Raw genomic sequence first — 21,164 nt, 5'->3', positions numbered from 1 at the left:
TCTATCAAAATTAACTTTCACTGCACCAAGGGGTGGGGCTAACTAGCTAACAGAAGGAGAAAAGATGAAGAAGATAGTGACATTGAGCTACCTCAATATGATGGAGAGATAAGGCATTTAGTAGTACAGTTATTGTGAAATCTGGTCCATTTAGATTTTTTTTTTTTTTTTGAAATCGATAAATCGATTACTGACTTCAATCATAAATTTTGAAAAAAAAACTTAAGATCAGAACAGAAGAGATCCCGATCCCCTGCCCGATCTTCGTTATTAAGGGATAAGGCCATCGCTGGTGTGAGGTCGTTGGCTGGTACGACTGGTTGAAGGTCATTGGAGGTCAGTGCAATCAGTGAATGGCCGGTGTTACACTAGCCTTATCTTCTCTATGGACGAGCCCTATTTGGACCCTCCCTCTTCCTCGGCAATCAGCATCATCGAGCTTTTCCCCTCTTTCCCTCCTTCCTTCTCTTTGGCGGCCAACAAGCACCTTAACCCAAGTCCTGCCGCCTAAAACACCCTTTTCCTTACCTTGTCCTGTTTGGCTTGATTTCGTGGCTTTTGAAATGCCAAAAAGCCACTATCGTCGATCAAGATTTGCCACATCATTGATCACCGGTGAGCTTTCTTTCCTCCTCTTCTATTCTCCTTGGACCTAAGCCCATTTTTCAAGTTATTTTAACCTATTTCAAACCCTTATTTTTCTACCTCTTTGGCCTTGCTCTTAGGCCACCACCATAGTGTCGCCACCGCTGTCGGACCTTGACTATGCTCCTCATGCCACCACATCCCTATCTAGCCATCAACTCCATCGTTCTCCTTCTTTTCCCTTCCCTCTCTTTCTCTTCTCTTCCTTCTCTTCCTTCCCTTCTTTCCCCTCTATTTTCCATTTCCTACATTATTTCATTATTAAATAAATTTCTACAATGCCATTTTTCTATGTTTGTCTTCTTCTCTGATCTTTGCTTGGATATCATGATCATTGATAGATAAAACCCTTGCACTAACCTAGCTCAGAGTGATTCTCTCTCTATTTTCTATCTCTATTGATTGATTTGGATGGAGCCTAATCACTTTAATTAGTTCAATTTTTTTTAATTCATAATTAGATCTGACTTGAAGATTTTAAATTGATCAGGAGAAATTATAGATCGAATAGCTAGGGACTTGATCACAACCAAATCCATTACATACAAGTAATCATGATTTTTCACCTAAAAGATCTATATTTGATAGATATTTTTAGATCCTAGGGTTAGTCAAGACCTCTAGATGTTAGACAAGATTCGATGATGTAAATTAGAATATTTTCTACTTAAAAGCCTAATAGGATATTTTATTATTTTAATTTTTTGTTGGTATTCCTAGTTGGTAAAGTTTTACGAAAATCTAGAGTAGGAATGGTAAGTTACCTCTACTCCTAATGTATTTTATGTGATTCTATATTTTTTTATTGCTGCAATATTATGTTTAAATAATTATCTTATGTGCTTTATATGAAAATGATTAGTGAAATGTTTGATCAAATATACATATTTTAGCAAAAAATGAATTATATTCCTTTGCATCAAAATGTGTTATGTATTGGTCTACTATTCTCTAGTCCACTATGATCATCTAGTCACCTTTCAGACCTCCAGTGGGGAGATCATTGGCACACACCGATAGATGGTGTGTTGTAATAGGGGCTAGCTTTTCTTTTAGACCTAGCCAGACGTGCTAATTGCTAGTATGTATTGATGAGAGCACATTTTCCATATGATATCAGAATTAATTTTTTTTTCAGACCTCAAATGGGCGATCACTGAGTATGATCGATAGATGGCATATTGTAGTCAGAATTTAGTCTCTTTCAGGGCTAGCTACAGGCTGATTATGGCTACAGTCAAGGCACTAGGAGAGTGAGAGTGAAAGGCCAACATTTGAGTGATTGAAAAATTATTTCAAGCAAGATGTATATTTCAAATCCATATTGATTGTTATAGCATGCTTTTGTACTAATTGAGATACTTTTATGACAATTCATGTAACTTAAAAATTTATTTTTTGCATAAAATATTAATTGAATTAGAGGTTTTGGTAACCTACTGAGGCTATAAAGCTCTTATATTCTTTTTTTTCAGATCCAAAGATCGTATGGGGTTTGGGATTGATCTATAAGGAGCATAGGGTTTTAGGTGTTATTTGCTTAGCTATCTTTAAATGAAAATTATTTTGAACTTTCGTTGGATATTTCTTCTATTTCCTATTTGTCTTAGAGAATTTATATTTATATTGAATAAAAATTAGTGAATTTGCTTTTACCACTACTTGAGTTGGATTGATATATTGATAAAAAGACAGGTTTGCATATTCTTTAGAACCTTGCTTTAAGAAGTGTGCATCCATTACATATTCGATCCGAATACTAGGTTTGAAATGTGATAGCATGGTACCAGAGCTTAGATTTAAGATCTTAAAGTTTAGAATAGTAATGAGAGTGGGGTAGAATTTAGGATTTTGATTGATATCTCGAAATAATTGATAGTACTAGGAGTTCAATGAATTATCTTGTAATTGCTATATTTTGTGGATATAAATTGAGGTCCTTAGGACAATTTGCTTAGGATAAGCACATTAGGTTGACATTGTTAAAAAAAAATCTTGGTGACAAGCAACAAGCCTAGTTTCGAAGAAAAAATGTCATGAATAATTGATATATCGAGATATATTTTGAGTAATATGGACGTGAGGTATTCTATTAACATTCAAATATTTTAGGAATGTAAATTGGATATAATCTCGATATGTGATAGCAATTTTAATTTTATAAAATATTATTTTGGATTAAAAATTTTAATAATAATAAAAAATAGATGTGATTCGAAATTGATGGAATTGGTCTCATTGTGAAATCATAGAGTCTATATCCTTGAGGAGTTTCTAATGAATCCTTGAACTAGATTACTAAATTTTGTGTAAATTATTTTTTTTGAAGTTAAAAATCAGGTTTATGAATTGATCATGAATCTTGCATCATCATTTTTGAAATGCTAGTAGGATTTCATAAAAAACTTAAATAGGTTTGACCTAGAAGAGAAGATTCTAGTGGATTGATTATGCTTATAAGGAAGATAATTTGGAACTTGTAATTTATGGGAGCATAGAATTAACATTCTTGAAAGACAGAGATAATTTTGTATTGCCTGATTGAATTGTTGAGGTAATCCAGAGTTGGATATGGAATATAATAACTTTTACGGCAATTATCTTGACGGTTAATCAGGATCCAATGTATTTGAAAAAGTAAGGACAAAAATCTTAAATTTTATAAAAATTTTAATTTGGGGATCGTTAAGAAATTAATTTTAGAGAATATTGATCAGAGTGCATAGTAAAAATATGGTGGCTTGAGTCATTTAAAAGCTAATAAAAAATATTGATTGTGATTTGAAATATTTTATGAAGGAAGATTTGATTTTCAATAAGAGAGAATTTGATTTTTAGCCTAATCATGCTGTACTGATGGAACTTTGAGCATCTCATGTCTTGGGTTACTTGATTACTGATTTAAGTTGACCTAATTTGTTAAGTATTCGAATCAATCATGTATTATTTCTCTCTCCTTATAATCTTAACTTCAATATAGAAATCATGCTATTAAGTACTTATTAACTTAGACTTACGTTTATAATTCAATATTGATCATTTCATATTTCATGATAGTCTTGTTATCTATATCATCACTATATAATTATGATTATCTTCATAGCCATCTAATAATTTGACTCTAATCAAGATGGATCATTATCTTTTGTAAGATTGAAACTTCACCATAGTGTTTATACCGAATTCATTTCAAGCTCTAACCCCAATACAATTAATTTTAATTATCGATCTTGCTATGAAATTTTTGTATCCAATCAATCCCAATCTAATCTTGAATAAATATGTATTTATATTGTGATGATGATTTCGATCTCAGACTCTTGATCACTTATTTAGTGCTAATTTGTTAGTCTATATCTTAATCATGAATGTAATGAAAAGCTTTAGATAATTGATCCAAATAGGATTATCACACTGATTTTAATCAACAAGAGACAAGATCTTGACTATGTATTATTTGAGGGGCAAAATTTGTGAGTTGGCTCAGATGTTTCGAGTTGTAAAGTAATTTTGGGAAGAGCTTGTGCTTTAGTATAAAAATGCATATGAGCATTGATTTTGATCTGAGTGATTAGATTACTTTTAAGCATTTGAATAGTATGATCATGTGTGTAGTTTTAACTTTAAAAGATTTAAATTTTTAAATTTTGAAGATTAATTTTTTTTAGGAGAATATGAAACCCGATCTGCCTAGGCTCTTTTTTTTTTTCTGAAGTTGGCAAATCCACTGCCAACTTCAACCATAAATTTTGAAAAAAAATTAGGATCAGAATAGGGGAGATATCGATCCCCTATTCGATCCTTGTTATCAAGGATAAGGCCACCCAAGAGTGGCCGGTGCAAGGTCACTGGGTCAATATAACTGGCTGAAGGCCAGTGCAACTAGCAAATGATCGATATTATGCCGATCTTATCTTCACGATGGACAAGCCTTATTTAGACCCTCTTCCTCCCTGGCAATCCATATCACCAAGCTTCTTCCCCTCTTCCCTCCCTTCTTCCTTTCTAGTAGTCGAAAAGACACCTTAGCCTGAGTTCGATTGCCCAAAACACCCCTTTTCCTCCCCCTTCCCATCCTATTTTGGCCCGATTTTGTGGCTTTTGAAATGTCAGAAAGCCACTATCATCAACCAAGATTCGTTGCCCCTATTGATCACTGGTGAACTCTCTTCCCTCTTTTTTATTATCCTTGGACCCGAGCCCTATTTTTTTAGATTATTTTAACCTATTTTAAACCTCTACTTTCTGCCCTTTGCTTTGCTCTTAGGCCGCCACCGTCGGTGCCACCATTCCGTCGAACCTGGGCTGTATTGGCTATGCCACCACCATCCCTACTAACCAGTAACCCACCCTTCTCCTTCTTCTTTTTTCCTTCCCTCTCTTTTCTTCCTTCACTTCTTTCCTTCTTTCCCCTTATTTTCCCATTTCCTGCATTATTTTATTATTGAATTAATTTCTATAATGCATTTTTCTGTGTTTGTCTCCCTTCTTTGATCTTTGCTTTGGATATCATGATCATTGATAGATCAAACCCCTTGACTAACCTACCTAGAGTGATTCTCTCTCTATTTTCCATCTTTATTGATTCACCTAGACCAAGCCTAATCACTTCAATTAGTTCCACTTTTCTTTAATGGATGATTAGATTTGAATTAGGGATTTTAAATTGATTAGGAGGAATCACATATCTGTATAGCGAGAGAATTGATCGCTACCAAATCCATCATATATAGGTAATCATGATTTTTCACCTATAAGACCTATATTTGATAGATATTTTTAGATCCTAGGGTTGGTCGAGACCCCTGGATGTTAGATAGGATTCGATGGTGTAAATTAGAATATTTTCTATTTAAAAGCTTAATAGGATATTTAATTAATTTAGATTTTGATTGATATTTCTAGTGGTAAAGTTTAATGAAAATCTAAAGCAAGAATGGTAAGTTACCTCTACCCTAATGTATTTTATCATGCATGAGATTTGATTCTACATTTATTTATTGCTATAGTATTATGTTTAAATCAATTATCTTATGTGCTCTATATGAAATGATTAGTGAAATGTTTGATCAAATATGCATATTTTAGTAAAAAATAAATTATATTTTTTGCATCAAAATATATTATATGTCGATTACTACTCTCTAGTCAACTATGATCACACAGATTCAGAATCTAATCATCTTTTGGACCTTCAGTGGGACGATCACTGGCACACACTAGTGAACAATGTATTGTAGTTAAGGGTAGCTTTTCTTTGGGACCTAAACAAGCAGAGTTGATTGCTAGCATGTATTAATGAGAGCATGTTTTTTAGATAATATCAAAGCTAGTTTTTTTTCGCACCTCCAATGGGGGATCACTGGTGCATGACTGATGGATGACATATTGTAGTTAGAATCTAGTCTCTTTTGGAGCTAGCTATAGGACGATCATGGTCATAGTTAGAGGGACTAAGAGAGTGAGAGTGGAAGGCTGATCTTTGATCTTTGAGTGATTAAAAAATTTGTATGAAGCAAAATGCATATTTTGAATCCATGTTGATTATTATGGCATGCTTTTGTACTCATTGAGATATTTTTATGAAATTTATGCAACTTAAAAAAAAAATTTATACAAAATACTTAATTGAATTAGATGTTTTGATAACTTGCTGAGCCTGTAAAGCTCACTTCTATATTTTTTTTAGATCTAGAATATTGTATGGGGCTTAAATAAAAATTATTTTAGACAAAGAGAGTCTTTGTTCTATTTCTTATTTGCTATGGAGAATTTATATTTGTATTGAATAAAAAATAGTGAATTTGCTTTTATCACTATCTAAATTTGATTGATGTATTTATAAAATAATAGACCTTGCATATTTTTTAGGATCTTATTCTAAGGAGTGGGTCCCATTACATTCTTGATCCGGATTTAAGTTTGGGGCATGACAGTCATCTTGCAAGAAACAAGATAATCGACGAAGCAACTATCTACAGGAATAGTCTGATGCTCAAATATTCACTAATTCCGACCAGACCATAAAAGCCATAGAGTATAGTGTACAATAATCTTAATTCTCTTCTCTACCTAGGCACCAGTGAGAATAGATACTAGAGTAGGCAAAGAATGGAAAAAGATGTTGTATCGGGTAATTCGGGCTACCACCATCCATAAAGAGGGAGCAAATGGACAAGTAATGAATAAGTGCTCATTATCTTCAATTTGATTAGTACAAAGATCACAATTTGCAGCAACTGATGGAAGAATTTTTTTGGCAACTAAATAGGCTCTTGTAGGAATATATGACCACAAGAACTTCCAACCGAAGAATTTCACATTTGCAGGAAGCTATAACTTCCACAGCCAAGTAAAGGAAAATGAAGGGAAACTAGATAGATGTAAAAGTGAAGAAATATCATGCATAGAAATATTATTAGTCCTTATAGTGCTCCAACAAAGCTGATGAAGTCCAAGTCCATAGGAGATGGGAATATTTTGAATGATAGACATCATGTCAGTAGAGAATACTTGCAGTAAAGCTTGTTGATTTGAGTGCAATTGGAAAGAATACAATCTTGAACTTGGACATTCGCAGATCTACCTCCATATTAAGAAACGTTGGCTAAGTAGCAAGAGGAAGTCAGTAATCCAAGGGTCATAAAAAAATTAACCGAAGAGCTATCAGCTAAAGCCCACTAAAACTGATAGGAGATAAGGCATGCATGAGAGAAATTTGTTTCCATATAGAAGAAGATTTTTGAGGAGGTAAGTAGTGGATCCAAGAGTTCGAAAAGCTATACTTAGCACTAATCAATCGACTCTAGAGAGTATTAGGGTGAAGAATCAAATGTGCTGCTAGCTTAGCCATAAGAACCTTATGAGTAAAAAGTAGGAATGAAGACCCAAATCCCTTTGTCACTTTGGAGAACATACAATAGACCAAGAAATAAAGTGCAAGCCACAACCACCAAGGGAGTGACCCCATAGAAATGCACGAAAATAATGATCAACCTTATGAATTAAAGAGTAAGGAATATAAGTAAAAGACATAGTATATATGGGAAGAGAGGTTAAAATTGATTGAAGCAAGATGGCATGCCCCACAAAGGAAAGAGCTTTCCACTATCAACTCTCAATTATGGACTTGACCTTGTGAGAAGATAAGTAAAATTAGAAACATTTAATCTACCTCTAGAGAGAGGAACTCCAAGATAGATCTATGGGTTAGACTTTGAAGGAGTCCTCGAAGTTGAACAATTGGATGCTTAACTCTAGGATTAGTGGGGGACTAAAAGTGATGTAGGATTTGTGGATATTTATAGATTGACCAGCAAGAGCACAATATAAATTAAGAAGAAGTTTAAGGCAAATACGATCATGAATGGATTCAAGAGTGACCAACAAGCAGTCATCTGAAAAAAATAATAAGGAAAGGACCTTGAGAAGAAGGTCTATAAGCCCACAAAACATATGAATTAACAGCTAATTGAAGGAGCGAAGATAGCATGTGGGAACATAAAATGAAAGGATAAGGGGACAAAGGGCATCCCTGGCTTAACCTCTAAAGTAGGAAACCACAAAGTAGGCACCCCATTGATGAGCAAGGTAAAATTAGCAGAAGTCACACATATCTTATTCCATGACATAAAATGAGGATGGAAGCCAAAATGAGTTAAAACTCAAAAAAGAAAGTCCCATAAGACTTTATGAAAAGTCTTTTCCATATCAATTTTCAGAGTCATAAGACTTTTATTTCAGAAGCAACTCTAAGGAATGCATAATTTCTTGAGACATCAAAATACTTTCAGTAATATGATGATTTGGAACAAAAGCCTCTTGAGTAAAGAAAAGAAGGGTCGAAAGAAAAGGCCTGAGATGATTTGCAAGAAGTTTAGCGATAATCTTATACGTAGTATTACATAGACTGATAGGTCGATAGTCGGTGATCTGCTGAGGATTAGAAATTTTTGGAATAAAGGTAATAAATGTTTGTTTCCATGAATGAGGCATAAAGCAGGAAGTAAAGATATGATTGACAGCTTGGACAACATCATTCTTAACAATTGGCCAAAAAACTTTAAGAAAGAGGGGAGGAAATCCATCTGAGCTCGAAGCTTTATTAGAATTCATATATCAGACTACAGATTCTATTTCTTTGGTAAAGGCTACAAGCAAGGACTCATTTTGAGTAGCAAAAACTTGAGTAGAGATAGGAGGCAACAAAATTAGAAAAGGATTGCTCATCAGAAGACAACCAACAAAGCTTAAAATAATCTAAAAAGAGTTCATGAACCTGAGCAATATCCTTTTCCTTATATCCAGCGGGAGACTAAATTTGATGAACATGATTTTGTCTATGCCACAAAACTGTGGAATTATGAAAGAAACGAGTGTTGTTATTAGCTTCTTTAAGCCACAAAACATGAGATTTTTGATGCCAAAATACTTCTTGCTGATGAAGATCAAGATTATATTGCCCTAGGGAAGCAACAAGAACATGATAATATTGAGAGGATAAACCACCGTGTATATATTCTTTGAGTTGGAGTTGCTCCAGTCTACTACTAAGAAGATCACCTATGCAAAAAAGGATACCAATCTTATGACGATTCCAATGACGAAGAGCTATACAAGTATCGGTTAGAAGAAAAGTTAATCTAACGTCAAGATAATGCTAATGAGGGTATTGCTAAGCACAGTGAACAATGTCACAAACGGGATCACAAAACAACCAAAATTTCTCAAAGCGAAAAGATTTAGGGCCAGATACAAAAGCAGAAGCAATCGTAAGGAATAGAGGATAATGATCTGAAGCAAAGTGTGCTAAATGCCTAGCAAAGGAGTTAGAATAAGAATTAACCTATTAAGCATTAGCAAAAGTCCTATCAATCCTTTCCCAAACATGTTAAGTACCAAGTTGGTTATTGCACCAGTATACTTTGGATCTTGAAAACCTAGATCTATAGGACCTTTCGATTGCTCGAACGATTTGAACTCACTAATATTCCTTTTTAAGGAGAAAGGACGACCATCTTTTTATTTAAAGGACTAAAAATATAATTAAAATCACCTATAAGGAGAGTAGGCAAATTCAAATTAAGAACAATAGTAGTGGTTTGTCAAAGTGTACGATACTGCATACCAATAGTACTAGTATACACAATACTAATAATCCAATGATCACTTGAAGAAGGGGTAATAACACGAAAAATAATTTGCTGATCAGAATGGATGAGATCTAGAGCACTAAGATCTTTATGCCAAAAAATCAAAATACCACCCGACAAGCCAATAGAGAGCAACATAAATAAATTCCAATGTGGCTCTAAAATACGCTCTACCCTAATCCTAGCTACATTAGACAAATGAGTTTTCAAAATGCGACAAACATCGGGCCGATGAATCCGAATAAGATTCTTAAGGTAATTAGCAAAGGGATGCTTAGGAGCTCCCCTACAATTCCAAGATAAGATCATCATATGGAGGGGGAAGCATCTAGAGGCGTTGACTTAGACAAACTGTGAAGAACAACAGATAACTCAGGAAGTGTCAGTAGATTGGTTTAATTTAGTACCTAGAGCTTCTCACAACTGATCAAACATTTGAGCATGGGAACTGGAGGCAGAAGATTGGGAGTTTGAAGGAGAAGAGTCAGCTGAAAAGCCAGTAGTACGACTAGTAGAAGGAGCAGCCTCTAGGCCAGAAACAGAAAATGTATGGGAGTTAATTGCAAGGTCACTGACGTTAGAAGATGGGCTGGACACAGAAGTAGTAATATCATGCTTAGGCTTAGATTGAGGAGGAGAATCTGATTGTTGAATCGATAGGACCTTTATTTTAGGAGATCTTTTTCTCTTTAATCCAATAGCTATTGTAATGAAATCATTAATAAGCTTGGGCCAATCCTACCTTCAAATGTAAGGAATTCATCCTCGGTCAAAATCTCCTCACACTGATCAGTCAAATGATTCTTCACCTAATTATGGATATTTATCTATATACATTTGAAAAATCGATTGGTTGATTACATCACCCTCGAAGATCATTCTTGCATTTATTGATTTTAGTGCATTTTTTCCTTCTTCTCTCTCTTGCTCCCCCTATGATTGGTGACTGAATACTCTCTTTCCCTTCGAGTTTAAATACACTTTTTATGCAGAATTCTGTGGTAATGGATAAAATCATGAACGCATTATTTATGATTAATCCTGTTACACGATCAATAAGCATAGTCAACGAGCAGAGTTGTCCAAGAAACATTGTCCTGAGCCTTAGAAAATTAGCAATCTCAAACCAAAAGGCAACCATTCAAATGGCTGATAACAACACATGCAGAAGAATTGGCTTCGTTTCTTATCAAGCAAGTTTATGGGCTAAGAAAAACATTGAATTCAAGCATAGAGACTTGCTGTCACTTGAATAATGTGCCTTTGGCAGATGCAATACTACCGGCCTCACAAAAACCAGTTGCTGAGGGAGAGCTGCTTCTAGTACAAGGGTGATGCATACCATCGAAATCATTTGGTTGCAGTTGATCTCCTGGTCACATCTGCCCAAAGAAAATTCAACGCCAGCAGTTTTCGGGAAGTATAGCAGCTGAGCCAATCACCTGGAAGCAACACCAGCACAAGAAACAATCCAAATGATAGCCAAACCATGCTTACGTGAAAAATTAGTCACAATCACAGGATATGAGACTCCACCATAAAGTTTAATTATTAACTGTTACAGGCCTATAAAGATGACTCCACTAAATCCAAATCCTGTCCAATAATCAAGATATAACCACGCAAATAAACTCAAAATGCAGTTCATCTAAAATTTGGTCCAGAGCTCAGATATTCAGCTGCAGAGCATCACGTTGAGGCCGCCACCAATCATTCAGTACCTTCGTGGGCCACGGTCCAGGAACCTCCCAGAAGGACACTCGTATGCCCAGTGACCCCTTCCACCACAGTTGTGGCAGATTACCAGTGGCCCCATGCAGTCCCTGCTCATGTGGCCGAATTGGTTACAATTCCGGCATACCACATCCCGGTATCCACCACGAAGCCCACCACTCCTTTCGCCGATAACCTCTGCCTTTGGACATTGCCTGGCCACATGCCCAGCAACATTACACAGGTTGCACACAGGCTCATTTTGGCAGTCACGAGCCAGGTGCCCCGTCTTCCTGCAGTTGTTGCAGGCCTTCTCGTTGGTGCAATCAGCAGCAATGTGTCCTTGCTTGTAGCAATTGTTGCAGAGTCTTAAATCACCCGGTGGCAGCTGGGGAGCAGTACAGTCCCTCGCAAGATGGCCAACCTTGCCACAGGTATGGCAAATACCCTCATTCGGGCACTTGCTTGCTGTATGGCCAGGCTCTTTGCAGTTCCAACAGAGGGCCTTTGTAGTGCATTCTGCCGCTATGTGCCTGATTAAATGGGTTGCATCATAATACATCTAAAACCAATGAAAACTAAGGAATAAAACTTTTCACTCATTGGAAAATCAAATTATGCATGTGAATATTTCTGGGATAAGAAAAGATGAAGGCTAGTAGAACAGTTAGAAAAGTGATCTGAATGAAGATGGGGAAGAATAGAGGACGTATTTACAGTTAATATGCAGTTCAACGGCAATCAGATGTCATTGATGATTCAAATTAACCTGCAAAACCACACTGCCAAAACCCATTCAAACTTGCTATTACCATTTTACATTGTATTTGATCAAGCAAACTGCATTGGGATTATGACTCACGTATTGGTTTTCAGTTTATGATGCACTGTGATGCAATGTAAATCATCACAGATATGACATATATCTACACTGCCATCAACAGTAAGATCCACCAATCAAAAATCAAGTACTGGCAAAATCCAAACCACAAGCCTACTAAGACCATGTAAATATATAGTGAGGCATATTATATTCTGATTCTTACCCCGGTAGGCCACAATTATTGCAGACAGCCACATTTGGGCATTCCCTAGCATAGTGTCCAGGTCGCTTGCAATTCTTGCACAGATCAAGACGCCTAAAAAGAAAAAACAAATGAAAAATTTTCAAATATCCAAGCAATCGCACTCTATTGACAAAAATAATTTTAAAAAACATACTAACTGCATTAAGGACCATTTTCAAGTAATCAATAATATATTTCTATTAATAAAGTTAACATGTAATATCATGTCTTCTGTTCTTGTGCCAGAATTGGGAGTGGAGCAGATGCAGGAGCAGGTGCAGGTGTGGGTCTAAAGACACCTGAAGGAAGCACTTATGAAGCAGGTGCAGGTTCAAGTTTCCACAGAATTTCCAAAGCAGGTACGTTACCTTAGGTACCAGTTTCCAGCTACCCAGCTTTGCTACACTGGCAATTAAATTCATGCTAGTAAACTGAAAATGCAATCAATACATCAGTAATTTGCCATATTAACCAAGCAAGAAATATGATGCACATTTTAACATATTAACAAAGCTCATTCTTGGATAAAGGTATTTCATCTGGAAAAGCACAGAATCAGCGAAAGCATGGTTAGAGAAAACCTTTGGTCATTCTTGAAAACTTCATACAACAAGCTTTTCCAAATTCCTTCCTCAATCTCCATGATGGGTTTACTTGGATTCCCTACTTTATGTGTCAACACACATCAAAACCTGCCGCAGCAGAGCTCCATATTGATTTGATAAAGCATGAACAAGATGCGTTCCCCATATCCATAACTTCACCCACATGCAATATCTAGCCTTCCCGAAACTGATTCATGTCTGTCTCAAATTCGAAGTCCAAGTCACTTTTTTGCTTCTCTTCAATCTAATCTTTAGTGTTAGAGTCCTCTTTATTCCTCAAGTTGTATGATGCATGCAAACATAACATCCTCAATTTTTGTAACCAGCAAGTGGAGAACAGACAACATTCTAGAAGAGCATATCCATTATCTCCATCAAGAGGCATGCATGCACACACAATTCTTATCTTTAAATGGCAGGGCCCTCTTTACAACTCAAATTGTAAAACTAGAACCAAAATTAATGTCCTTTGTAACCAGCAAATGGAAATCAAACAACACTGTAGAAGTGCATATCTATTACCTCCACCAAGCCACAAACAAGCACATGAACACCCATGCACCCAGCCTCATATTTATGCACATGTACAGAGATATTGAATATGTCATGATGTATAGAAAAAGACTTGCAAGATAACAGAGAAAAAAGAAAGGAAAAAATGTCACTTGGTCCTCAAAATAAAGGAATGAAACATTACTTCCAGAAATCCACTGGACATTGACTCTGACACCAATATTTCAGATCTGGCTGCTTTCATCAAGGTGGATCGGGAGTCATGTAAGAATGCATGAAGCACGATGATGTGTAAGGATGCATTTAAGTAAATTAAATCAAAAGACATGAGATAATCCAAAAAGCACATGATAATGATCAATATGTAAAGTAACCCATTCAGAAACATATTCCTCCAAGTTGTGCTATGTCTCAATCTTAAACTAGCATAGCATGCATCCTTTCATGCCAACCAACTAGAAGACATCTAATTATGTAATGTAGAGACCAAACTGGACCTAAAGAGTAACCTTTTTTTCATGCAAAATTAGGACTACATTTTTTACTATAGAAACTTTGATGTTCTATCATGGTCCTGTAATATTTCAGTCACAATACCAGATCACATTGTGGCAAAGAGAAATCAGTTATCACTTAATCATTTACACCTAATTACTATCTTTTACTTACCATTTCTTTGTCAAGAATCTTTACTTTAACAAAATATGCTATGTAAGGTCACTGCTTAAATTGCTTAGTTTACTTCTCCTCTATATTCTCTCACCTTTCCTGCATGGTTTCAGTATGGTTATGGTTTCAGTATTTCATTCAAGAACCTATTTGAGTTTTTATCCAAAGGTTTGATAATTTACAATCTACAACAAGTTAGAGAAGTTCATAAACATGGTTATGATAAAGGTCTAATCAGCTTATTGTAGTTTATGAAACCCAGCAAAAAGAATGTCTTCCATATGATAATGCTATATCAGTTCCATACAACTTGACCATATAGCCCAAAAGATTGACATCATACGTTGCTTGTTTTTTGGATTGTTTCATAAACCATTCCTTTAACAGGTCCTTATTTCAACTAATACCATATGATGTACATAATTGTCAAGTAGCGCAGGCAATTGTAGCCAAGAAATTAAGTTACAACCTAATATATTCCAGGCTACAGACATAGCACAAACTACAAAGTGATAGAGGACAATCTATGGGAGGGGATCTATAAGGGCTTAGGATAGGACAAGAAAAAAAGTGTGTGGAAAAATTCAATTTATATGTGATCCCTAATTAAAATTGAATTAAGAAAGGAGGACAAAAAGGTTTGTCAGGGTTTTAAAGGTTCACATCTAGTAGCAATTCACTATATCCGATCAGGTTTGATTGGATGCTGTTGGCTGCAGATGAAAATACAGCGAAAGAAAAAAGAGGCAAAAAAGCAAAGCGAAAAGGTAAAGAAGCAAGTATAGGGAGACAGAAGATTGGAAGAAAAATACAAACGAACTCCCACACGGACAGACATATTATACCAATCTAAGTAATCTTCTATATACGTGATCCAACCAAGAAAATCACGTGGTTCAAGATCTACTGTGGAATCTTCATCAAGGAAGTGTTCACAACTCATAAAGGCATTTTTGCCAGTCAGATATGTTCCATGAATTGGATCAGATGCTATGCTGGCTTTCCAAAGGTTTGGATACCAAACTAATGTAGGAAATCTATGGTAGAGGTCTATAGGAACTTTAGAATCAAGGTTAAACCTATAGATTGCTGGAAATTCAAGTTTAGACCAGAGTTTTCACTAATTTGAACTATGAAAGTTGAAATTTCAAGACCAAAACTGATCATAGATGTGGCAATGAACCCAGAATATAAAATAGGTTTTAAGTGTGGACAAAAGTCTATAAGAAGCAAACATGCGGATCTGAAAGATTGTTGAATGATTGAAGTAAACATCAACTATGCATAAAGGTGATCATGCTCAGTCAAAATTGCAGTCATATAAAATTTGCTCCTCTCATTAGGCTCCAAATTATAAATAAGCTCATTAGACATTCGCACGGCAACTCATAAGGCCTTATCAACTGGGAAAGGGTCTGCTTGATTGTAAAGAATAGGGCTGACCTTGTAGCTGCATACAAATAGACTTAACCATCTCTAGTTGTGCATTCCAATCTATATAAGTCTAAGCAAACATTCAAGAGAAGTTATGTTTCAGCAAGTTGGCAATATTTGGATCATTTAATATGATTAGGAAAAACAACCACACATAGTGTGCCAATCACTTCTCTTTTATTTATTTTTTCTTTTCTAATAATGGATTTTTAGTTTTGTTAAGCCGGAATGCATAATCTATCATTTTGATATAGAGATTAACCAATAATGATTAGATGCTTCTACAAAACTACCTCAAGATCCGTATGTTGCACTCTTAAAGACTGGAGATTTAATTTACACACAAGCCGAGGAGGCAAGGACATATACATATATATTTATACAGGTTCACAGGTAGCGGAGGGGCGATAGTGCAGTCAATGGAAAAATGAAGAAATGCCTTATGTTTGGTTGGGAGTCGGGAGAGAGATGAAAATGTAGCTTTCCCATGGAAATAAGATTCTCATATTTCATGGGGGAAAAACCCATATGGGACATGGGAAAGTCCAATTCCCAACTGTTGGGAATTGGGGTGATTTTTTTCCTAAAAGTGCCATTCGAGTTTTTAGATATAATGGGGTTAGGTATTTCCCTTTATTAAGGGTATAATAGATATTTTTTATAATTTTTTCAGAAAAATAGATGCTCAACTAAACATTAGCCACTCTAAAATGTGCCATTTTCCCACGGTCAATTAAACATGTAAAAACTACTTTCCCAAGCATTATATACCCAATCATCAGCTTTCTAGAAAAAAATATTCCAATGAGGGAAAATTATTCCCATCAACCAAACAAGTCCAAAAGGGAGGGAGAAGATAGGTTTTGTCATATATATCAAGATGAAGAGGAAAGACATGTTTGAAGTGAGAGCAAACAACTTCAAAATTTGAGTGGTTTCCTGAATTGCTTTCTCAATTGGAGTTTTGCCCTTTGTGTCAGCTGTTCTCCTTTTTTGTTCCATATTTTTGAAGATGCAGCAAAGTGAAGATTATACACTGCTTTTTTAGTATTTTATTAGCCTATAATTCAAAGACAAATTCTGGCACTTCTGCTTGTTGTTAAGCAGCTGTCCAGCTGAAACATGTTGTTAATCAAGTACTGTTTAATAGGTAGCCTTGAAAGTTTCATGTTTGACATGGTCCAGCTGATCTATACCCTACATGAGGTGTGCATATATTAAGCATGAGGTAGGAGGGTCCACAAAGAACTTGAACCACATGAAACCCTCATGAAGTGGGTGATGCATTAGATAATGCAGCATGCAAATCAAGACAGATTTGATTAGTTCAAGTTGCATGTAGGCAGCTAATTTGTTCTTAAAACACTTATGATATATGATATGGATTTTACTATACTGATCAAAATGGCCTTGAACATTCCTGATCTCATTTTTGGATCATGATTAGTCTAGAAATAAGATCCAAATCTATAATATACATCACACACTCCCATGGATCATAAGATTCAACTTAATCATGTTATTTATATATTAGATCATATGGCATCCTATTTCATATAATTTATTGGATTAGATGCCTTTAAACTTGCTTGTTCATCCATAACAATCTTGAACATGTAAAAGTAGCATGTTAGTTACAGTTTTTGACTTCTAAAAAGTCAACAAACAGAAACTTTGGAATTTATGGAATTACGATCAACAGGAAAAATTTCATACTTCTGCAATCATTTTCAAAATTTGATACACTTTTCTCAAAAGTATTCTACCTAAAAGAATATTCAATTGATAGGTTCAGTACACATACCTTGAAAAAGTAGACATGACGCTTATTTCATCAGACATACCATATATAGGTTTATGATTGTGGAAATGAGGATTGTTATATGTATGGCCTCTTATTATTCACTAATCTAATAACAGACTCATTTTTCAATTTTTTTAATTTATTTTATATTTTTAAGATTTTGTAGAAATTTAAAAAAAAAAAACTTATGATCAGCAATTGAATCCATGATCACTATGATCAAAATTCTCAATGATTTCTAACTTGATCCCAATCCTAACAACATCCAGTGGGCATGCATCTCAGTTGTTTAGCTGCCAATTGGTGCATATGAGGCATTTGTACAGCGATTGAAAGCATCGCAAGAATGATCATGTATTTCTTCCACATGAGTAGTCCATGTAGCAAACAACAAAAATAAAAGGTTTGAATGTATGAGCTCTATTTTTTTTCACTCCCTAAATATATAAAACAAAAAGGCATCGAAGGAAATCTAGAGGGCTCAAGAGGCAACTTTTGCATTGCAATAAAATATTGGCATCATTTCTAGTGGGGCATTGGTATATATATTATTTCTTAATTCAAGTTCTCCTCACTTATGCAACATGAAATGCATGTACAACTGCAGACTATTACATCTAACTCTAAACAAAGTATGTGGGAAAAGCACGTAGCCAAAACATAGCAATATAGTTCAAATCCAAAATAGAATAGGTAAGCCATAGGTGTATACTGGATCAAATGAAGGATATCACAGATTTGATGATACTCAGATGGAAGGAAAATGAATAAGGACCTGGAACCTCGGCGAATGTCCCTCCTGTATGGAGCATCACGATATGAGGATCGTTCAGTGCGGATCCTGCGGTCCTTGGAGGGCTGCGACTGCTTTGACTCATCTTCAGTCTTTATCCTTAACACAACCAGCTGCCACCAATCTGCACTACCACCAACAAAACGACCAACACCACCACCACTACAACCACCACCAACACCTTCCTCCCTGTCCACAACAAAACCAGACATCCAAAGCCACCTCCATGAGTCCAAATCAAACCACCAATTCTTTCCTTCCAAAAAAGAAACAACCCCGATTCCAACACTACAACACAGGCTGCACCAAATAAATTTACCAAATTCTCCACTCCACATTACTATACCTTTCCCCACGACCCCATTAACTTTAACCCCATTGCTTCAACCACCTTACTTCGGTCAGTTAAACGGACCCATTAACTATAAAAAATAAAAGGAAAAAAAAAAGAAAATCTGTTACAAACATCCTCCTCCACCATTAGGCACTCCTACACCCCAAATCTCAAAAATAAGAGCAACCCAGAGCACATATAATTTTTGACCCAATATGGAATCAGCATCCGATGAGACAATAAATGAAAAACGTTTCAAAACAATACAAACAAAAAGGGCAAACAGAAAAGCGACGGGACAAAATCATCCACCATGTATTCAAAGTAAAAGCATGCTTTCTTTCTTTTTTTGTTAATGCAGAACATTAGTAAACCTATTTAGGAGGTGAGGAAAACAGCTTCAGATGACAAAAGGACAAATTAGAAAAGAAACAAATTATCTTGTCTAAATATTCGATCCAAAATCCATTTTGTTAAGCGCCCTATATTAGTTAGTGACCTATTTCCTTCAAAATCAAAAATACCTTATCGATATCCAACACAACTACCATAACAGGAAATAGACTGCATACAAAATTCAATTGACACGAGATTTCAGGAAAAAACACAATTTACAAGTTCCATTTTTTTTTAATAAAAGGTCAAATAAAGAATAATATTAGCAAATTTTGAAAGTCCAGAAACTGAAACCAAGGTGTTGAAAACAGAAGGCGATTTTCTTTTTGCCAGCAGAAGAAAAGAAAAAGGGGTAGATTAGGAGAAACAACCAGATTACTCCACAAAAAAATCATCAAATTCCTTCAAAAAACTTTTTTTGGCAACCAAAAAAACGAATATAGAGAAGCAGGAAAACATAGAAATGAAACACGAATGTCAGAAACAAATCATTTCCCCTCCGTCCCTCTCTCCCTTCCTTCAATTCGCTACAGATCTCAACGGCACCAGTGATCAGAATAATCTCAGGACTACCTCCATAAACAAGTTATGAATTAGCACCGAACGCACATCGATCTACCGAATACAAGAGAAAAGGAAGAACCTTTTTACGATCCCCGCATCACAACCCCCTTCCGATCTCTCCGATCCCCTTTTACGCGCGAAAATTAACGTACTGCTTGAGAGATACCGACCTCTTAATGTCTACAGTCGAAGCCGGCTAGGGTTTCCCTCCTCACTTCTCCGCCCCGCTCGCCTTCCATTCCCCCTACGGTGAGCTATATCCAAGAAAACTTAAAATAGAAGCGAGGATGACAATATCCGTACTTTATCCCACCCGGCGTCAAACAATGGGCCGGGCGGGGCCCATAACGGTAGAACCGCCACCGTTCCAAACGCGGATCCCATTTTTTTTTTTTTTTTTTTTTTAACACAAAAAATTATGGGGGGAGAGAGGGGCGTAACCGGGATAGCAGAGATAGCAACTCCTTATTTAATCAACTGCACATGGTCTCGAACCTATGATGCACTGCAGATGCCAAGGCCTGTTCCGCACGGATTACCACCGCGGTGGTCACATTTTCCATTCACTCTGACGCATTTGTCTGCAACCAAGCGCCGATGTTCTGTTTCTCTGTTGGATTCTCATGGTTCGTGTTGACTCAAGCCATATCACATGATACTAGAGCTATCTTCTTAAGTCCAGCAATCTCTTCATTTTTCAAATTAATAGCATTTAATGATCCAAATAAGATGAGACCGTAGATCTAAAATCATTAATGATTCAAATTTTATACTCATATAATCTTAATGTTCTAAAATTACTATATTTGATAGATCATAATTCAATAATTAAAAATTCTTAGATATCTATGAGTAAGATTGCTGACTATATAATATCAAAACTATCTATAATAATTTTATAAAAATATATTTATTAATTATATAAAATATATTATAATAAAATATTAACATATTTTAATAATTAATATATTTATAAAAATATATTTATGGGTCCTTAAATTATTAATCTTATAAAACTATATTAATTATTATTATTATAGAACTAATATCTTTATTTATACTTATAATATATTATTTATTGAAAAAATATTTATTTTGATTAAAAAAGGTAAATAGAAGTAATATATTAAATATTTTATTATATAAATATAAAGTATAGTAAGATATTTTTATTCTAATTTAAAATTAAGATAAATTAAAAAAAATATCTCTTCAATTTTAAGCTAATTTTACATGCACTCGTATTTTAGAAATATCAAAACTGACACGATAGTTATCGAAATATTTCATCGTAATCCCGACGTTCACTTAACTATTGATGATGTTAGCTTGCTGTTGTAATGGATAAAATTACCCCTCCCTTATATAGACGATTTGAAATGAGTTTCGACTATGCCCCTCTTAATTCCAAAGGTTCTTTCTTTGGGCTCTCTTGCCTTTGTCTTTCTTTTTTTGGCAAATTTTGGGCAACCATT

General features: G+C 35.3%; 1 protein-coding gene across 1 annotated transcript; it reads right to left on the bottom strand.

Moving 5' to 3' along the window:
• Positions 1 to 11,273: 11,273 nt before the first annotated feature.
• On the bottom strand, positions 11,274 to 19,953 carry LOC105033590 (uncharacterized). The gene is made up of 3 exons (XM_019846700.3): positions 18,378 to 19,953; positions 12,557 to 12,649; positions 11,274 to 12,043 (listed from the first exon to the last, which is right to left on the bottom strand). Exons 1-3 carry the CDS (start codon positions 18,731 to 18,733, stop codon positions 11,512 to 11,514), a joined length of 981 nt encoding a protein of 326 aa, XP_019702259.2. The 5' UTR covers positions 18,734 to 19,953; the 3' UTR covers positions 11,274 to 11,511.
• Between the last annotated feature and the right edge of the window lie 1,211 nt (positions 19,954 to 21,164).

Source organism: Elaeis guineensis, chromosome 11, assembly GCF_000442705.2.
Source record: "Elaeis guineensis isolate ETL-2024a chromosome 11, EG11, whole genome shotgun sequence".
NCBI lineage: Eukaryota > Viridiplantae > Streptophyta > Magnoliopsida > Arecales > Arecaceae > Elaeis > Elaeis guineensis.
This window is presented reverse-complemented; position numbering and strand designations above follow the sequence as displayed.